The 19,529-nt window shown below is 38.3% G+C and overlaps 1 protein-coding gene across 1 annotated transcript in view; it reads right to left on the reverse strand.

Moving 5' to 3' along the window:
- SLC44A1 (solute carrier family 44 (choline transporter), member 1) overlaps positions 1-19,529 on the reverse strand; it is a 53,641-nt gene that overhangs the window by 7,484 nt on the left and 26,628 nt on the right. The window contains exons 5-10 of the mRNA XM_009334319.1: positions 15,870-15,963; positions 11,346-11,515; positions 9,372-9,461; positions 7,160-7,287; positions 6,092-6,278; positions 3,704-3,869 (exon numbers count right to left, since the gene is read on the reverse strand). Of these exons, the coding sequence (XP_009332594.1) occupies positions 3,704-3,869; positions 6,092-6,278; positions 7,160-7,287; positions 9,372-9,461; positions 11,346-11,515; positions 15,870-15,963 (835 nt within the window). The remainder of the gene's footprint in view (positions 1-3,703; positions 3,870-6,091; positions 6,279-7,159; positions 7,288-9,371; positions 9,462-11,345; positions 11,516-15,869; positions 15,964-19,529) is intronic.

Raw genomic sequence — 19,529 nt, forward strand, 5'->3', positions numbered from 1 at the left:
CTATAAAACTACATTTGATGGTGTGCAGTTCAAAATCTTCCAAAAAAGTGAGAAACAAAGCTAACATTTTTTCAGTCAGGCCTCTGATAAACTTGCCTTCCCCATCTCTCCTGTTCTGTTGGAGGTCTTTGTGGAGACTTTGGAGAGGATATTACTATTGTTATTTATTATAGAATCATAGAACAGTTTGGCTTGTAAGGGACCTCTAAAGGTCACCTAGTCCAACCCCCCTGCAATAAGCAGGGACATCTTCAACTACATCAGGTTGCTCAGAGCCCCGTCGAACCTGACCTTGGATGTTTCCAGGGATGGGGCATCTACCCTCTCTGGGCAACCTGTGCCAGTGTTTCACCACCCCCAGCGTAAAAAATTTCTTCCTTATATCTGGTCTAAATCTACCCTCTTTTAGTTTAAAACCATTACCCCTTGTCCTGTCACAACAGGCCCTGCTAAAAGGTTTGTCTCCATCTTTCTTATAAGCCCCCTTTAAGTATTGAAAGGCTGCAATGAGGTCTCCCCAAAGCCTTCTCTTCTCTAGGCTGAACAACCCCAACTCTCTCAGCCTTTCTTCACAGGAGAGGTGTTCCACCCCCCCGATGGTTTTCATGGCCCTCTTCTGGACCCGTCCATGTCTCTCTTGTGCTGAAGGCTCCAGAGCTGGACGCAGTACTCCAGGCGGGGTCTCACCAGAGCAGAGGGGCAGAATCACCTCCCTCGACCTGCTGGCCATGCTTCTTTTGATGCAGCCCAGGAAACAGTTGGCTTTCCAGGCTGCGAGCGCACATTGCTGGCTCATGTCCAGCTTTTCACTCACCAGTACCCCAAAGTCCTTCTCGGCAGGGCTGCTCTCAATCCCTTCATCCCCCAGCCTGTATTGGTACCGGGGGTTGCCGCAACCCAGGTGCAGGACTCTGCACTTGGCCTTGTTGAAAATCATAAGGGCCCACTTCTCAAGCTTGTAAATTAGGCAAATTCTTTTCTCAGATGTTTTGCATTTTTGATTTAGCTATTATATCCTCAAAGAACCAAGTATTAAGCCTTAAAACAAGCTATTTTATTGCAACATGGCTAGAATATTTTTAATCTATCAGATGAATGCTCACTTTCACAGTTTTGAAGCAATTCCTTCTTAAAGTTTTTATTTGTATTTCCTACCAAGAAAGCCACTTCTATTTCTTTCTCAAAGAACAGCGTCATTCAATATTTAAAGAATGGCTCTTCTTTATTAGAAATACAAACATACTACTAAGCATATTAAAGGAATAAGTGCTAACATTCCAAACATAAAATATCTCCTCAGCTTGGGAGAAAGTTATTTTCATGTGAGTTTCATTCAAAAAAATGAAAAAGTAGAGTCTTGATTCCATGAAACTAACATCTGTGTAACTTACCCCTGAGATGTTAATGATTAAAATAGGTTTACCCTGTATTTTCTTCCAATTAACTTTTAGAGGTCAGGTGGGGGAAGCCAAATTCTATTCCCTTTTGGGCACAATCTCGTAAGAGGTCTGAGGCTTACACCCAGGCGACCCAGCCACTTCCTCCTTTCAAGGTAAATGTAACTGAGGGCAGAGTCTGTAATGCAGAACACCTTGACGTCTGCTATTGCCTGAGTTGAAAGGAATCCATCCGGCTAGGTGAATGAACAATGAACATATATAAAACATTTCTCCATAGAAAACTTCACCTCATTTGCTGTGCAAAGCTGCTAATATGCAAAATAATGGGGCAGTCCAAATTAATGCCCTTTGCTTTCTTACTAAGTCACTTTTCAGATCAGAATGGTACCTTACAATGCAGAAAAGGGTAACACTAGGGAGAAATGGGTACTTACTAACTTAAAATAAAATTCCTGTTATGGAATGATAGGGTACAGTTAAAAGAAAAATCATTTACCCTCAGGTGACAGAAAATACATAAACTTACAGATGAAGCATACACATTGCTAAGTGATCTATTTCAATGCGAAGTTATCCTCTCTCCTCTGTATTTTCCTAGTTCATTACTCTATCTAGTTTAATTATTCACAAGATTACACCCCTGTAGCATCCTGTAATAACTTCACAGATGTATTTCATTGGTACACTGGAGGACTTCATCATTAATAAAATAACAGAATTTCTGTCAGCACAGTAAATTAATTCCTTGCCTTTGATATTGTTTTAAAGACTAGGGCAGATAAGGAGTCAAATGTAATTCAGATAACAGTCTCAATTAAAAAGACAAACCAATTAAACATTTGTGATCTGACTCATGCACTTGAAAAATTTCTGCATGCATTATTTAAAAACCCGTTTTTTTAAAAAGCAGACTGTTATAAGCACATGGCAAGAATAAAGTGTGGCTGCTGAATATCATTAGAAATTTTTATATACAATATTCTTCATATGAAAGGCTAAAAACACATACCAAAACCCACTAGCTGAACTACATGTGTATTTAGGATACTTCTTGGGGATGGCATCACTCCAACATCTTGGTTTTCCTTTCTTAAGTAAACCACCATTGCTAAGTATCTTGTCAACATCCTCTACTCATGCTGCTCTTTATCCAGTGGAGTTGTATTTATATTCTTTGGAAAAGACTTTGAGAACATCTTTAATAAAATTACTCATCTAGTTCTTGAACAACAATGTGGTGGGTTTTTTTTGGGGGGGGCGGTTCGAAGAAATGTATCATGAACTACTAGATCTAGGATGACATGTGGAGAAACTTCATTAAACTATACTTTTATAAGACAGGTATTAGTGTACTTGCTTCTTTTCCTTACCAAAATTATTGCCATAGACCTGCTCTACATACCAAAATGTAATACTTCAGATCACTGAAGTACCATTTATTCTCATGAAATACTAACAAAGCACCTGATACCATTTTTTTCCTGAAAAAACTGGGTCCTAAATGGCTAAAACCAGAACTTTAATTTTCACTTATTTAAGGTAAATTTTAAGCAGTTGTAATTTCAGAAAAGTTTTCAACTACTAGAGACTAAAACCCAAAGCTGTTTGTGATTCTGAAATCAGTTTATCTCTGTGAAGCAAAATTCTCGTGCCTGAAGGTTGGTAGACCATTGCTTAATAATTAGAATTGCCTTCTTGAATAGCTAGCAGATACATGCAGAATAGCCAGCATAAAGTATGCCCTGATACACAACTTAGTACAAAAATACAGCAATGAAATATGGAGCTTTAACGCACACATATTTTGTATCACTTTTTATTTGAACATCATCTGGTCAGAATCTATATGTAAATGATGACTAATAACACCTTAAGCAATCTTGTGTAAGAAAGATTAACGAAACACTGTAAGTAATTTAAAGGGCACTGTTTTGCAATTAAAATAATAATCAATTGCTTTCAATATTTTTTTTATCTCTACCAAGCTTATCAGCATTAATTATTAGCATTACAGATTATATTCCAGGTGCATTCTGCTTTGTAAACAGTCATCCATGACCATACAATGTGCACAGGTTACAAGGCAAACACAACTTCGAGTCCTAAATATCAAGAATACCATCTATAATCAGCAAAACAGATTATTTTAGGACTTGACATGATTAAAAAGAGTCAATACAATTCAACGGCTCTCCAGCTTTCAGGACGGAAGCAAGTATTCTCCCTAAAAGCTATCCCCCTCATTATTTCTGCTAATTCAATTTCTAGGCTGCTCACAGTAGAGCTGTCTAAGTTGTCCTTACCTTGTAAAATAGTATGTCACAACAGCCCCTGCTACTGTCATCTGCTGACAGGCTAGGATAAACTCGCTGATCCAGATCAGTCCCACTACATGGTACCACCACATGTATTTCAAAGGGCCTACCATCCGAAATTCAACAAATCCTTCTTCATTTGGGACAGGACTACCTAGAAATAAATGAAGGTAAAAAAGGAAATGGTACTTACATTAACTCGGAAAGAAGGAAGCATATGGTGTTAGCAGTTCATAACTGTCTACAGCAGAACCCCTCTAGCTTCTACTAACACTACTAAATGTCATGTTTAGGAAGATTGTTCATAAGAAAGATACAGCTTTTGTGACAATCCGTATAATGGCATTTGAAAAAAGCACTAAAACAATATTCTGAGTGTACTCAAAATCCTGCAACACTTCTTAATTTATAGCCACATGGTGAAAATTTCCAAAACTAACTACCACCAAGTAGCAAAAATTGTTATAATTAAACATAATAAAAGCCTGCCTTAGTCATTCTTAATTTCAGTCTGCTGCTCTGTTGATAGTATTCATACAGTCAGAATCCAAGTTAAACTTCATAGCTCCTTGCATCTGGATGTCAACATTAACAATCACCTTTGTTTTCCTTATGGTAAGTCTTTGTGCATGTATTTCAACAATATTTGTGGCTTTAAAGGTATTTACAAACATAAGGAGCAGCTTTAGAGATTCTATCCATCTGATTTCATACATTCAGAAATCCATTGACTCTCGTCTCATCTGAATAGCGGTATCATGTGTTGAGACTGACAGTACATGTCAGAACCCTCCTAGGACAAGCTCTATTTCAATGTGTTAACCCACATTGAGATGTTTCATCTTATACAACAGTTATGTGAAGAGCTGATGAGATTCAGAAAAATACTGAAAGTAACATCACGTGTTTAAAATGCTTACCTTGAAAATGATTGTTTACACTTAGTATTGATAGCACCTTCTCCACCTTCTTAGCTATGCTTTTACGCTTATATAAAAAATCAGTATTTTCTTGTGAATAAATTGAACTATTGAAATAATTTTGGGTTTAGTGAACAAGCTCTTCATAAGTGTAGGCTTCTTCTCATACACAGGCAACGCACACTTTTTCAGTTCTCCTGGTGTGGATTGAAAAGATCTGGCCCTATTTGCACGAAGATTTTGTTTAACTGATATCAGTGAAGATACTGAGTGCATAAAAAGCTAAAAGCATAAATTAGTCTTTGCAGAATCAAGGCCAATCGAAGAGTTCTGTCAGAAAAATATGTCAGCCTAAATTCTGCTACAAATTTAGTCCCTGTGCAGTGGTCTTTAACTTACAGACTGAAGCATGGGACTGAGACTTAACTCCCTTTCAGAGGCGAACATTTTCTGCACATAGCACAGCATGTAATGAAAACAAAATTTCAACAGTAATGAGAACAAGAACATGTGAATTCTATTACCTCCATCCCTTACCTTTTTTTTTTTTTTTTGCCCTTTCAGGCTATGAAATGAAAAATATTTACTTTGTATTATCCTGAAATAACTCTATGACCTGAAACACTCCTACGTTTGATTCTGCAGTAAACAATAAATTTCAAAATTCTAAAGTTTTAATAATGAATGATGGTCTCCATTGTCCACAACTTACTGCAAAATAACACAGACATCTCCCATTTTAAAAAGCAGTTGCTAGGTTTCTCTGCTGAAGTAACTAAGATTTGAACGTACAGGATCGACTAATTCTAGAAGCTCTTGTCAGACCCTGAACACAAACAAAGCTCTTATCTTCTATGCGCTTCACAGCAGGCAGAAATTGAGAGTAGATTGGCTGCTCTCAGGATATGGTGTACGAACAGCAGAAAAATCTCCCTAATAATCCTAGAAAATGTTGAAATAATACTAGACACCTAAGTTATGAAAAACAAAACACTACTTTGAGTATATTTACATTTTGGGAGACAGTAAATGTGTGCAACAGCCCTCTCATTACTGTGTCTTCATCTGTGCGAGTACTGGCTACAATACAATACAATACCTTATGAGGTTAGCTGTAAGATTAGCTGGTTTTGACCTGTTAATGTAAAATTAGAGGGAATTATTTGAAAAATTGTTATAGCAGCCTTATTAATGGACTCTTGTGGTTTGCAACATGCCAACTTGCATCGAATCAAAAAGCTGGCCTAAGGCACAGAGTAACATACTGGGAACGCACACTCAAATGCACAACAACTTTCTTGAAACAAGTGTTTTGAAGTCACTGAAGCAGATAACAACAGAAGCATAATATATGTGTTTTTTTCTAGAGGTTCCCACATGCTTTTTAACCAACTCTGCCTGAAATCATGCAAAAATGAAGTGGAATTTATTTAAAATAAGCCTGGTAGCTGCTTACCTGTAGTACCAAGGAAAAGCAGGACTGTGATCCAGTATGTCCAGAAGAGGATAAGCACAAAGAATGTCCAAAATGGCTGGAAGACTAGCAGTGGCAGGTGAATGAAGACCTTGCCGGCCACGTGGAACAAGGCAATGGTGAGAGCTACTCGTTTGCGCATAATTAACATTATCAAGAACAGGATAACCTAGAGGGAGAAGTTTCCAAATCACATTTTAGAGAATTGAAAAATAAGCAAGCTAAGATATTCAAACACAGCAAATTAACACATGCTCTATCTATAAGATCACAAGATCAAAATGTAAAACCTCTATCAGCTTCTTCTGGTGATAAATTATTTTCCAAATTATACTTTTGGGGAATTCCAATCTCATAATTATGTATTTGGAATCACCATCAGCCTCAGGCTCATGAGATTAGACCACATTCTATCCTCAATTATGTTTTACAAACCAGTGAAATCAGCAAGATTTAACAAAGAATACAATTCAACATCTATATTTGGGCATGGTGTGGTGAGCTTGTTATGTAAGTTAGTCAAACATTGTCAATTTTTAGTAGTGAAGTCAGTAACTTTGAAATTAACAGCAAGGCCTGAAGAAGATAAATTGGTTCAGTAATAATTTCTAGCATTTTAGTTCACAATGATCCTTCTGTAAGTGGAAAAAGTTTGGAAACAACCTATTTCAGAAGTAGGAATGGTCTAAGGACTTTCAAATAAACTGAAATGATGAAGTACCTCTGAACTGGGAACCTAACAAAAATCTCATAAGTGAAACTGGATTGGGAGTCCAATATTGTACCAATTCATGGAAGTCCCTGTGGACATTTTACAGTAGAGGAGAGTAGCTGCAGGGTCAGGAACTCTCTCCTGACTCAAAACCAGATATTACAGAACAATGCCTGGAAGCAAAAAAAAAAAAAAAAAAAAAAATCACCGCAACAGAGCTTGCAGTAGAAATAAACTCTTAAAAAATGTGTGCAATATAAACCTCTCACCTGAATAAAAAAATAGAGACAACCAGGAAGACAGAACAAGAAAATAATATAGTGATTATCGAAGCATACCGTGAAGACTGTAGCTGAAATGGCATAGATCAGAAGAGCCTGAAGATTGTCTTTGGCTATCTGAGACTCAACAGCACTGTCAGATACTCGTTGCTTAGCATAGAGCCACCACAGGACTCCTGTACCACCTATGTTTTAGAGAGAAAAAAAAAAGGTAACTGAAAGATGCTCCTTCTATGGGACACAGTTATACTACCTAGTACCAAAGAAACTAAACAGTTTCTTCTTTTAAGTCTAGTCTGGTACAGAATGCTCACGGGCACTGATCGCTAACCCAGCAGGAACTTCTGAGGATGGAGAAGTGCCCCCTTCTCAAGTGGATATACTCTTTTCACAGTCTCACCCCACTATGACCACTTAAGAGAATTGAAGCTTTTTGTGTTTTAGGGTGAGGTGCACGAGAGGACTAGTTCATGGGGAGCCCTAACAACGAAGATCACAGCTCTCATTAGACAGGCAGTAGAGTGACAAAAAGAAGAATAAAGAGTTATATGGTAGGATGGTAGGACGTATGTATATATGTGTATAATATGGTAGGGAGTAAGAATTTAGGAGGGGGAACAGAGAGGGACCTTTGTATTAGGATGCAAAATAACGAGAGGAACAAAAGGAGGAGTCTATAATTCCTGGGCAGACTAATCGAGAAGAGAAGGAACAGCCCTGACACTGAAAGCAGCACCTCAGGTTAATGACACATAGCTACACCTGCATCAGACAATGTCTTTTGGGCACTGGAAAAAACATCAGTGAAAGGCTCAGGAGGCCAATATAGTGTGAGGTACTTTCTTCTAACCCCTGTTAAGAAATCCTAGCCTCATGGCCAGAATTACATTCTCATATTCTAGCTACCTTTCCAAGGTAGAACTTTCCTTAAACACAAGACTCCAGCCCCTCAGGGAGGCTTTTCAGTACCTCTTTTGAGTATCCTTCTCTGTTCCATTTTTATTTCTGAATCAGCTGCCTAAGCTTATCTAGAGATCACAAGTCTTTGCTGAAGGTACTCTGTTCAGGTCTAAAATGGAAGATGCTCTTTTGGCGTCTCTTAAACAAACAGTGAATACCAAATAAGCAGTAAGTCTCACAAATGACATGTTCATATTCAGTCTGTGTAACGGATGCAATTTTTTAGAATATAATAACAGATGGTAATAAGTCATTCAACCCTTTCACTCAACATAGTTGCTCAGCTTCTAAAGAGAATATAAATTTAAAAAAAAAAAAAAATCTCTTTTTTCCTTTTCTGTGGTCAGAGATCCTCTGAACAGTAAGCAGAAAAAACAAGTGATCCTAAAAAGGTGTAGATGGTCTGCTGATTTTTTTCCATCCCTTGCAGTCATGCATTGCAAGAATTAAATTGCTAGTACTTCCTAATTTAATTATTCTATTTTTGTTCCTTCCCTACAGTCATCTGCCCATACATTTTGGCTTTGCTACTGAGTATCAGTAATAGAAACTTCAGTTTTACAAATGTAAAAGTTAACGTGATAAAGCAAGGCTATCTTCATGCAAGCTAAATAATTTTGGATGAGACAATCTTTGGCCATTCCCAAGACGGCATAGCTGGTTGCATTTCATACATGACGTAGGTCATGCAGGACTTTGAGTCATATGGAAATACGAGGATTTGATTAGAAATGCTAGAAAAGCACCTTTGCTTCCTCTCCTCAAGAACAGATCTTAGTTACACCTACAGAGCTACCTGGAGGACTGAAGGGGCTGATGAAGTTGTCAGGGTTGTATGGACACATCTACATCCTAAGCGTCCCCTGAGGCTGCATAAACAATAGTTGCCCTTTGATTCCTGCATGCTTGAACACAGCCAGCAGGTGGGTATGCCATCAGACATGCCCAGACTAGCTGTCTTGCTCACATGTTTGGAAGGCAGGTTAAGAAGTAGACAAAGTTTAGGGCTGTGCTACAAGTGCTGTGAGGAATATCCCATATCGCCTATGTGGACTCTAGTGAGACAGGCTGCCAGGAAGCTTGCCAGCCAAGCAGGGAATGCAGCAAATCTCTAAGAAGCAACGTACTCTCTGGGAGAGGACTGCAATTACAAAGGTGGCTTTTTTGACATTCGTCTTGCAAAGGACTCAAAGGAAAGCTGAAGGGAAAAGCATGGTCCAAGATCTGTGCAGGGTGTAGCTGGCCTGAGGACATGGAGCACAAAGATTAGAACTGGGCACTCAAAAACTGGGAGACAAACAAGACTTACCAAGTGATCCCAGAATGACAAGGATTGTTAAAATCCAGACAAGTACTCTTGAAATGTACCTGATTATAACCATCAAAATCATGGACAACACTGCAAAAGAAGACAAATAAAATAAGTAGAGCAATTATTTCAAGTAGAAATAGCCTTCCTAATTCTCCCACTGCACTAAGATAACTGCCTTCTAACAATTTTTAGACAGAGATTTATTTTCTGAGGCTTACAAACTCACTGCACAGATAGTTAAGGACATTAGGCATCTCTACACCTTCTGCTTTGATACTGTTGATTAAAACAAAGAGAGCATAAATACATTTACATGGTACATTAAATACAAGACATAATGCATACATACAGAGAGAGATGTATTTAGACAATGACAAAACAGACAGCAAGATATGACAGTACTCTGAATCTGGTAACATGAGCACACCTCCTGAGGACCAGAGCAGAATTTGCACTCAAATACACTTGTCAAACAAGTGCAGATAATGTGACACCTGTGTATTCCAATATGTCATGCCAATAAAAAGTAAAAAAATTACTACTTTATTTTCAACATTCAAAATGAGTTCTTTAACAAGCTTTGTTCATATAGTTCCACTGCCATTCAGGAACTGCATGTTAAAAAGCCCTCTGCAATCTCAGCCAACTAAGATTTAGTGAGTGGTGTGTGTAAGTGTATGCACATAGTTTCGCATATACTTATTTGTGTACAGCAGTTACATGAAAACCACTGGAACATGGCTTTCTGAATCACACAATCTTACCCATTGTTTAAAAATAAGTAAATTCTGTTTAACTATGAAGGTATGAAAAATATTTTTTAAATTAGCTGTATGCAAAACTCCATACTCACTTCTGACTCTAACCCAACAGTAGCACTGCTAATCAGCCACTAGCTTTCAGATTGGGAACAGTCTTTCTACATTATCATCAAATACTGCAGCTATCAGGACAGAAGAATAAACAGCTTTCCAGTTATAGTTGAAAAGATACTCAATGGTCTTTTGTGTTTTGGGTTTTTTTTAATGGTATCTAGCATCCTCCTTTTTTTCTTTTTTTTTTTTTTTTAACCACAAAGGCAGACTGAAAACAAAGGAACTGTTTATCTGGTACAGCTTCTCAGTGTTTCTTTCTAAACCACACACTGCTCATATACACGGATAGTACCTAGAGCTTCCCATTTTAGGATTTCAGATTTGGTAAGAGTAAAATAAACTCCTTAGGAAAGTAATTTATGTGGGTGAGTAGCATTTCACCTTAATTCACAAGAATTCATTAAAACACCACTTCAGTCTAGTGCAATGTGTCACTCTATAGGCCAGAGGCATCTCCCAAGTATAGAAATGATTCAGCACCTCTATACTGCTGGGAATTTCCAGCTCGTCAGACAAGGCTGAGATTTTCAAAGGTCTGAAGTTTTTAACTTTGGGGGAAGGGGAAGGAGGGGGTAACATACAATACAACAAATGGGCACCTAACTTTCTTGTTTTCCCTCTGAAAGTTCTCATACCCCTGCAAAAGTATGTTAAATGAAACAAACTAAACCCCCTACATTTTAGACAAGTGTGCTATTGTGCACTTCTCACCCTGTCCTTTTTATTTGGAAAGGGTTTATTTGGACTTGGGTTAGCAGAAGATGAATATTAGAAAAGGGAAAGGTGAATATTATAATAAAAATGAGGATAATGAGGGTACTCTGTTAACTATACCAAAACTAACGTTGGCTAATCAACTGCCACACATCCTCTGTATCTCATAATCATTGGAAGAGGAGAAAAAACAGGAATGCATATGTATATTGCTTCTGAATAAGTTATCCAGCTGTCAAATAACATTTAAAAAAAGCATTCTGAACCATTTTCTAAGGGCTCATTGCTATCATACATTTTTTTGCTCGTATTGTGGTTAGAGGGTATTAACAATCTCCTAATGCAGTACTAAGAAATAGCTAATAATGAGAAAAACAATTACCTAGTGATAACAAGCAAAGTCCCATTATAATCTCTTTGCTGGTCATAACTCCACTAATCAGCCTGTGTAAGACACTACTGTCACTGACAAAGGTGATCAGGGCCTCTGCAAACTTGGCATAGCAGGAAATGTTCACAGGAGCACAGCGATGGAAGAATGGAATAGGTGCACTGGTGACACAAGAAAAAAAAATCAGAAAAAAAAATTACTCCTACTTAATATAAATGCCACATCAACACACAAATGAAAGGTGAATAGATGCAACCACTCCACCCTCGTAACATCATAACCAGAAACCATGTGTTGAATGCACAAGTGCTGCTGGAATGAGGATGATCATAATGGGAAGTGATGCAGTTCTTACAAGTAACCCTGTGAGGCTGGAGTGCACAGTCCAGTAGGAAATTATTACCCTCCCACCCTTAAATGGCAAGGCTCAGAAAATACATGTTCCTATTTCCGCTTAAACGTCTCTCATTCAAGCCTCAGGTGGAGAACCAGCAGCTGAAACAATGCCCTTCACTCGTGTTAGAATGGAATACTGGCCCATAGTTGCAGCAAAAGAAATCCCAGAATGACAACACTCTTCTTGCAAGCATAGATGTTATACTAAAAGATATCAGCACTTACAACTGCTGCCAAGCAAAACCAATTTATTTATTCTTAGTCTTTTCCCATACTAAGCTTGCTCTCATATTGAAGATTACAATCACAGTGTTTACTTTCATTAAGTTTCATAAAATTATGCACTACGTTCTTTGCAAAACATGCAAAGATGCCTCTATTTTTTCATTATTCCTGAAATGTTTTGGAAGCATCCTCCCCAAAAATACTGACGCTATGCATTATACTTTGCAGAACGCTCAACAGAACCTGTTATCCAGTCCATCAGAGGAAGATACAAGAGAGCAAAAACTTCACTTTAAAAGTGGGTAATCTTGTTTTCTAAACGTTTCCCATTAAGTAGCTGCCTTTCTTGCTCATAAACTATGTCAGATCTCAAAGTGGCCTATTACATCTTTTGATCAATCTTCCGAATTACACCTCAGACACATGTCCCATGAATTACACGTTCCCTCCTGTAATTGTATCCAATGAAAGAAATGTCTTTTATTAAGTCAGTCTTTTCTTCTAACCTCTAAATTTGTTTCACACTCCCCAATCTTCCTTACTTAAAAGATTTCAGTGGACTGTAGCAGCAATGCACATAATCTTTTGCAGTTTCCCCATTTCAGCAATGATCTATAAACGACCAATTTTCTGTACTCAATAACTATTTGTTAAGCCCAAGCATTTCCAAAATTCTAACTGTCATTTTAAACACGTAGTGAGTAAACCAGCTGCCTTAGGCACATCCTTTCTATGCATTGGTTTTGGGGAAAAAAAGACCAGATGCTGAAAACCATTAGTGTGTAATTATTCTGTACAGAATTCAGGAGAAATTATGATCACCTGCCATACCTAGCTAATTAATAGAACCTAGGTTTTTGTTTGAAGTGACTGATGATTGTAAATTACATGGTTTTAAACTTACTGTGCTGATAGGTAAATGCATTTGGAGATGCTCATATTGATGGTCTACTTCTAGGTAGTGATGAAGACAGCAGTTAAGTACAGCAAAGTAATTGTGAATTAGTCACAGTTGTTAAAAACCAATCTAAACCCATAATGATGGCTGCCCTATTTAAAAGGCGGCCGATGTATCCTCTCAGCCTCTTACAACATAGCCTATTTTGGAATATGCAGCGCACTGCAGTTCATTATATGCAGTAATACTGGGAAATACTGAAATCTGAGAGGTTTATTTAATTGTTAACTGCTCCAACTTTGCAGAAAGCCTAGAGCATTTAGAAGTTGTCAATATCAATAACAAAGTGCAAAATCCGAGCTGGGAGTAGGCAAAAGACTGTAATTCCTGCATCCAAATACAAAAATACCCATTTTGAAAAGAGAAGCTAATGGGATTAAAATACTGTTCCAAAATATATCCCAACAGAGGAAAAAATGCTTTTTGCATACCAGAGTTTGTATTACCTATCTAATGTCCCTTAAGCTATAGCAATTTCACTACACATTTTAAGTTACCTATTTTTGTGTGCAATAATTAATGTCTAACTTTGTTGTAATTAATAAATAAAAAAAAGAGGTTAGTGGTTCCTACAAGCTTTCTTGAGTAAATAGGACTCCTGAGAATCCACCTTTTGAGATCTGCTGCTATTTCAGTGGTTCTGACTGAATGACTGGGTGAGGTAAGGCGTCTCATTTAATAAAAAATACAATAATAGATCTATTCTCAGTGACCTGTGCTATTTCGTATGGCCTCTTGATTATAACTTGGTATATTACAAACCAAAATGGAATTACATGTTTCCAAGAATAACAACAAGATACTTAATCATGAACAAGAGCAAGTAAAGTTCAAGCCAGCAGATGATGACATTAAAAATTGTATTTTTAAAGCAATATTCAAATGAAGTTAAGAGACCCATCTGATTGTTCAAGTACTAGATTTCAGAGGAGAGCTTTTTCCTCTCACTACTATGCCTGGGCATATATAGCAACCTGTGTTTGGGGAGCCTGGTTGGAGTGCCACTGCTACCTGCTCCTTATAACCTCTACAGAGCAGCCCCTTGGCACAGCTCGGCACAACTGTTTGATAAACACTGCAGGGAAAAGCTGGATAGGTTTTACTCTAGGGTCCTCTATTTCAAAACTAAACAGCGAAGTCATGCTCTACTGTGGCTGAGATGTGCTAGGCACAGTTTCTGGAACACACATGTATTGCTGGCTGCATTGCTAGACTGCACTGCTGTGTCAAAGTTGGACATAGTGCCTTGAAGCTGGAGTATCAGAGTCCACTGAAAGGTGGAGCCTCAACTGAAAGGCACGAAGAAGTCTGGTCGTAAAACAGAACACATCAAGGGACAGTTCTCACAGCATACGCTATCTCCATCCCATGGACCTAATGGGAGTCAGATGATGGTTCATACCTCTGACAGATCAAATCTGAAAACAGGAGTGTTAGGTAAGCTCTCCTTGAATGCCCCAGCCTGGGTGTTGGGTTTTCATTTGTTTGTCACCACAGGATACCACTTCCCCTCCAAATTACACTAATTTACTCAAATAATTTAACTATAAAAATCTGAAAAACAGAGTGCTTTACAGATACAATATTGGCCTTTTTTGCTCTAGGGCACTAAGTTCAGACTTTTCAATCTCAGAAAATATCCAAACATATTGAGCATTTTATTCATATCAAATAAAAAAGGGGAAATACTCCACCTACACAATAGCTTTTCCAAAACAACTCCTGAGGTAGTTTTTGTGAGGCATTTACATAGTGTCATTAGCACTCTGGCACACTGTTCTATCCTCCTGTTTTCTTATTAAACTATATTCATTCAGACTGAATGACATGGGAACACACAGTGAGAAAAGTCAATGTAATTCTGGCAAAAATTAAGACTGACAAGCCTTTTCAGTATGCAAGCTGGCACTGAAGTTTTCATTTGTTTTTGTATTACAGCTATAACAGCTGGTTAGCTGCATGGAATATTAATCTGCTGTGGGGAGAAGTAAAAAAAAAGTTAATATTCCAGGTGCTACTTATTGTCACTACAATATAAAAAAATTATTCACTGGAGAAGCTACCATGCAGACAAGAGAGACTTAAAATTGAAGTTTTTAGAGCTGACACAATTGTAACAGTTAATAAAACCATAACAGAAAACTATGCATAGGGCAAGACTGCAGTTACAACCCACTACTGAATACATTTGAGAAGCTAAACTTTGAGAAAACACAACATGATTCTTCTTGAGTGAGTGGAATTACTGACACAAGGGCGTGCAGAACAGTGAAGAGATCACTTCTTTTCTCAGCAATGCTCATCTCCACAGTTCCAGCCAGCATAGCTAGCAGAGTTTCTGGAGCTACAAACTTTCCTCTCCTACTTCACAAAAAGCAGTTTAGTAAGATATTTTAAACAATAAAACTCAAATCGATCTGTTTATAAAATACAGCCCTCTTTTTGGTACTTGACCATCCTCATATTGGTCATTTTGGGACTGAAAGAATAAAAAATGAAGCAATTTGCTAAATCTCACTGGCTGAGGCAAGGTGTAAGAAGTGAACACTGCAGAGAGCTGCATGTGAATATATCCTTTTTTGTCCCAAAGATCCAAAGTGCTCCATAATTGTCTCTGATCTGCGCTGCTGACAGGCAGCTGGCTATAGGGTGAAAGGCAATTAGAACAGCTGATACTCAGCACAGTGTCAGTTACATGAGACAGAAGAGAACTTGAAGATACCAGCTCAACACCCTCAGTAACACATGCGTGGGTAGTTCAGGTTTTTCTTAAGAGCTGCTTTCACAATGTCTTTTAAAAACATATGGCAATAATACACTACAACATCCACCTGTAAGAAAAAATAAATTTGTGCTGCATATTTTCTAAAGAACTATCATGAACAAAACAAATCTCTGCTCCCTCCACCCCCAATCAGACAAGATGTTAATATTACCTCTCTGGAACAGGGTATTTAGGACATAACTTGGCGGCCCTTGGGTCTGTAGTATATTCTGATGGCTGTAGTTCATAGCTACACAAAGTGGATCCTGTTGAGAGGGAAAAAAAAAAGATTGATGCGGAAGAAAAATAAAAATTAAATATTCCTATTCTTTGCAAGCGCTATTAAAACTGATATAGGTCCTGATTCTGCAGCTCCTCATGCTATTACCACAAAGCTATGCTACAGTTCCTCCTGTAATGGAACAGTGAATCAAGCCCAACACAGGCTTCAGTGTAACAGAATGACACTCTTCATCCAGCTTTGGGTTTTCCAACATCTGTGTATTCGAGTCAAAAAGGCTAATTCACAATGCAGTGTAAAAGAGAAGGACACAAAGCACTTCGACGTCACCTGCCCCTGCTACTCCACCACACTCTTCTTAATGATTTTTAGTGCATGAATATTGCATAAGACAACATTCATTATAGAAAGAAAACATTCAGGTGTTTTTTTCAGGGTTTTTTTTTTGTGTGTTTTCAAAACACAACCAGTCTACAGTCTTCAGGGAAAGGAACAAAGGAACCAAACTGCTGAGGTTAGAAAGTTGGCTGAAAAATAACACAAGCTGTGACCACATAGGATGACCAAAGCTTTTAACGAAGCTGAACGTCTCTCTATAAAGAAATTGGTACAGCACAATAAAGATCAAGCTGCCTACAACCAAATTCAAACAAATTTAAGCTTCCCTTAGTACGTGATACTTGCCTAATGGAAGTACATTACCGAGACAGATCTCTTCCCACTTGTCTGTAATCAAGACACTGAACATCTGAGCCAATGCCGCCAGGAATATAGCAATTGCCAAATCAGACTGGAGCAGCGGTCTCTCAGAAACTGGAGGAAGAGGTAAGAAAGCCTCCAATGGTATAAGCTGCCTATCCAAAGATGAGTTTCTTCCCAAGCTTGTTTGCTAACAGATTGCTTACTCTCCAGTGCAAGGGCTCTGGACACATAAGCCTTTAGTGTTCTTTTTTCCTACATAATGAACTAGGAACATCCTGATCATCCCTATAAATATTCAATTCTTTCCATTATGAAAGTCTCCTCTCCAGAAATACTTTGTAGCAGAGAGTTCTACAAACTGGACCTGGATAATACATCCACACTTCTACCCAAATTAAACCAAGACTTTTGACACACAGCCTTATCTTGGCCTGTGTGACACCAAACAGATTTGTAGAAATTGTAGAATATTATTTGCAGAAATCTTGTTTACCATTGCCACATTGCTACCTCTATGAAGAGACACCTTCTATTTACAGCTGAAAGAGAAGACAGAGAGCGGCTGAGCAGGCTATCCCATGCAGTCTCTGGAACACTACTTAAATACCACTTCTGTGAATTAGTTTTTTGGGGGGCAGGTCCAAAACACCAAATACACCATTGAAGAAAGTTAGATTTCCTGCAAAGGGAAGGTATCAGGTAAAATATCTGAACTCCATTTTCAATTATACTGTTTATATGAATCCTTACGCCTCTACTTGCTTATGTGGAAAACACGGCATCAGATAAACCGACACCAGACAAAACTACCTTCCTTACATCATAGTTGTAAACGTAATAGCTAAAAGTAATTATTATTCTTTTTGGACAAAAGGCTCTATACTGCTGCAAATTTTTTTAATCTATTCTTGTAGATATGAAAACTTCCGCTCAAGTACATTTACAAACAACTCCAGAATTTGATGGAGGGGCAGCAGTAGAGACAGTCACGTTTATCTTAAAAACAGAAGGAAAAAGAAGATTGCAGACATTTCCATTTATTTTATTTTGCTTTGAATACAGGCTAAGAGCTAAGTTCTAAAGATGACTAGAATAAGAAGTCCTATAGGAAGAACTGAGGGGAGTGTATTTGGACAACTGTATACAGATTCATGATGCAGAACATTCGGTGCCAGCTTGGTAATTTTGCCATTCAACACTACCAGTGTCGAACTACAGTTTAAGTATCTTACACAGAGGCCCCCAGACCTGAATAAGTCTAAGGGACACAGCTGATCTGTGGATGTCCATACTTCCTTGTGACTTCTAGCAGTTCAGGCAGAAGGGAAAAAGGGCAGGATTTGCTATGGCCAGTGAATGAAGATCTAGGTTCTTTGCACAAAGGTGTATCTGAACACACTCTGTTTGTATCACAAATGTAAGCCAAGCAAAATCAAATTCCAGATACTGATCTGCAACACAGGTCACAAGCCATTCAAGTAGGACTTGTAGACTAGGGTAACCCAACAAACCCCTGGCTGTGGAGGAAACCAGAGGCACCTTGCGAGGCCCCTCTGGAACCCAATGGCATGTTCCCTCCTATCATGCAATGGAGCAGTGGACGACTCTGGCTGCCACTATCAGCGCTTGCCTGGGAAATGCTCTTGGGGCTCCTCTGGATCTCTTCCCTCCAGCTGTCCACCTCACACAGCGTGCTGCTTTAAACTCAGCCAAGCAGAAAAGTATTTTCATGGAGCTTGTCAGACAAGGGACGTTAACAAACCTGCATCTAAACAAACTACCAGTCCAATAGCTGAAATAATGTCCATGAGATTTATTTCTCCTTTTGTCCTATATAATTAGGCAGAATAAATCTTTACTCTTCCCATAAATATTTATTTTGTTACATTTTGAAAACCTTCTGACTTCTCTAATACCATGTGGCAGAGTTCTACAACACAAACGTGTGCTTGAGCAATGTATCACTTTACATCAAACTTAAACTGATTTCTTAAGAAAAGAGTCCCTGTACATCAATAAATAAAAGTTTGAATCTTGTAAGGTGAGAGCGGGAGGAATGGACTTCTTTGTCAAACCTTCCACCCCATAGTAGTTATTCTGAGTTAGCAGAGACTGTCTTAGCACAACCAGTCTTATTATTGCTGTTTGAGTTTGCAAGGCCTGCAAAAGCTTAAAGAAGAACTCGAATCATCTACCTTGCTGAGATAATTAGTTTACCAAAGACACTACTATTATTCCTAAATGATTATCACTCGTAAATGTTTCAAAAATATTATGGGTAGAATCCAGAGAACAAACTAAAGAATCATTAAAGTAATACATCCTTTGCTTCCTACAGCACTGCACATATTTCTTCTGGAGAAATCATTAGGTGAACAACATCTAACTGTCCTACAGGGATTGGATTTGAGATCCCCACATGTTATAACCTTAACGAAAAATACTTCTAAACTATGCAGAGCAAGAGTTCCTGGGCTACTGGTAAGCACACAGCTTACTGGTCCCACAGGGCTGTATTTGGTGCTTTCACCTACAAAGTGGTATTCTGGAGACACAACAGAGCTGCTGTTCCATGGTTTTTTTTCCATGAAAAGAGTTGCTCCAGCCATTAGAATATTTTGGGGCCATGACTGGAGCAAAGTATCTCAAAAGACAAACTTTCCTTTCACCCCAACCTAGCCGTAGGAGTGAAAGCCACCATTTCCTTCTTTCTGTTTTGGCTAGGCTTGAATTAGTAAGGAGCTGAACTGCCATTACCTCTGGCATTCTTAAAAACAACTACAATTAGCACAAATTAAGTAAAGATGCTGTAGAAAGCCAGGACAAAGATGGGGGACCAAAATCTTATTTCAAAGATTCCAACTGAGAAGGCAATTAAAGGTCTTGTGT

This window comes from Pygoscelis adeliae, unplaced genomic scaffold (assembly GCF_000699105.1).
Source record: "Pygoscelis adeliae isolate BGI_AS28 unplaced genomic scaffold, ASM69910v1 Scaffold311, whole genome shotgun sequence".
Lineage (NCBI taxonomy): Eukaryota > Metazoa > Chordata > Aves > Sphenisciformes > Spheniscidae > Pygoscelis > Pygoscelis adeliae.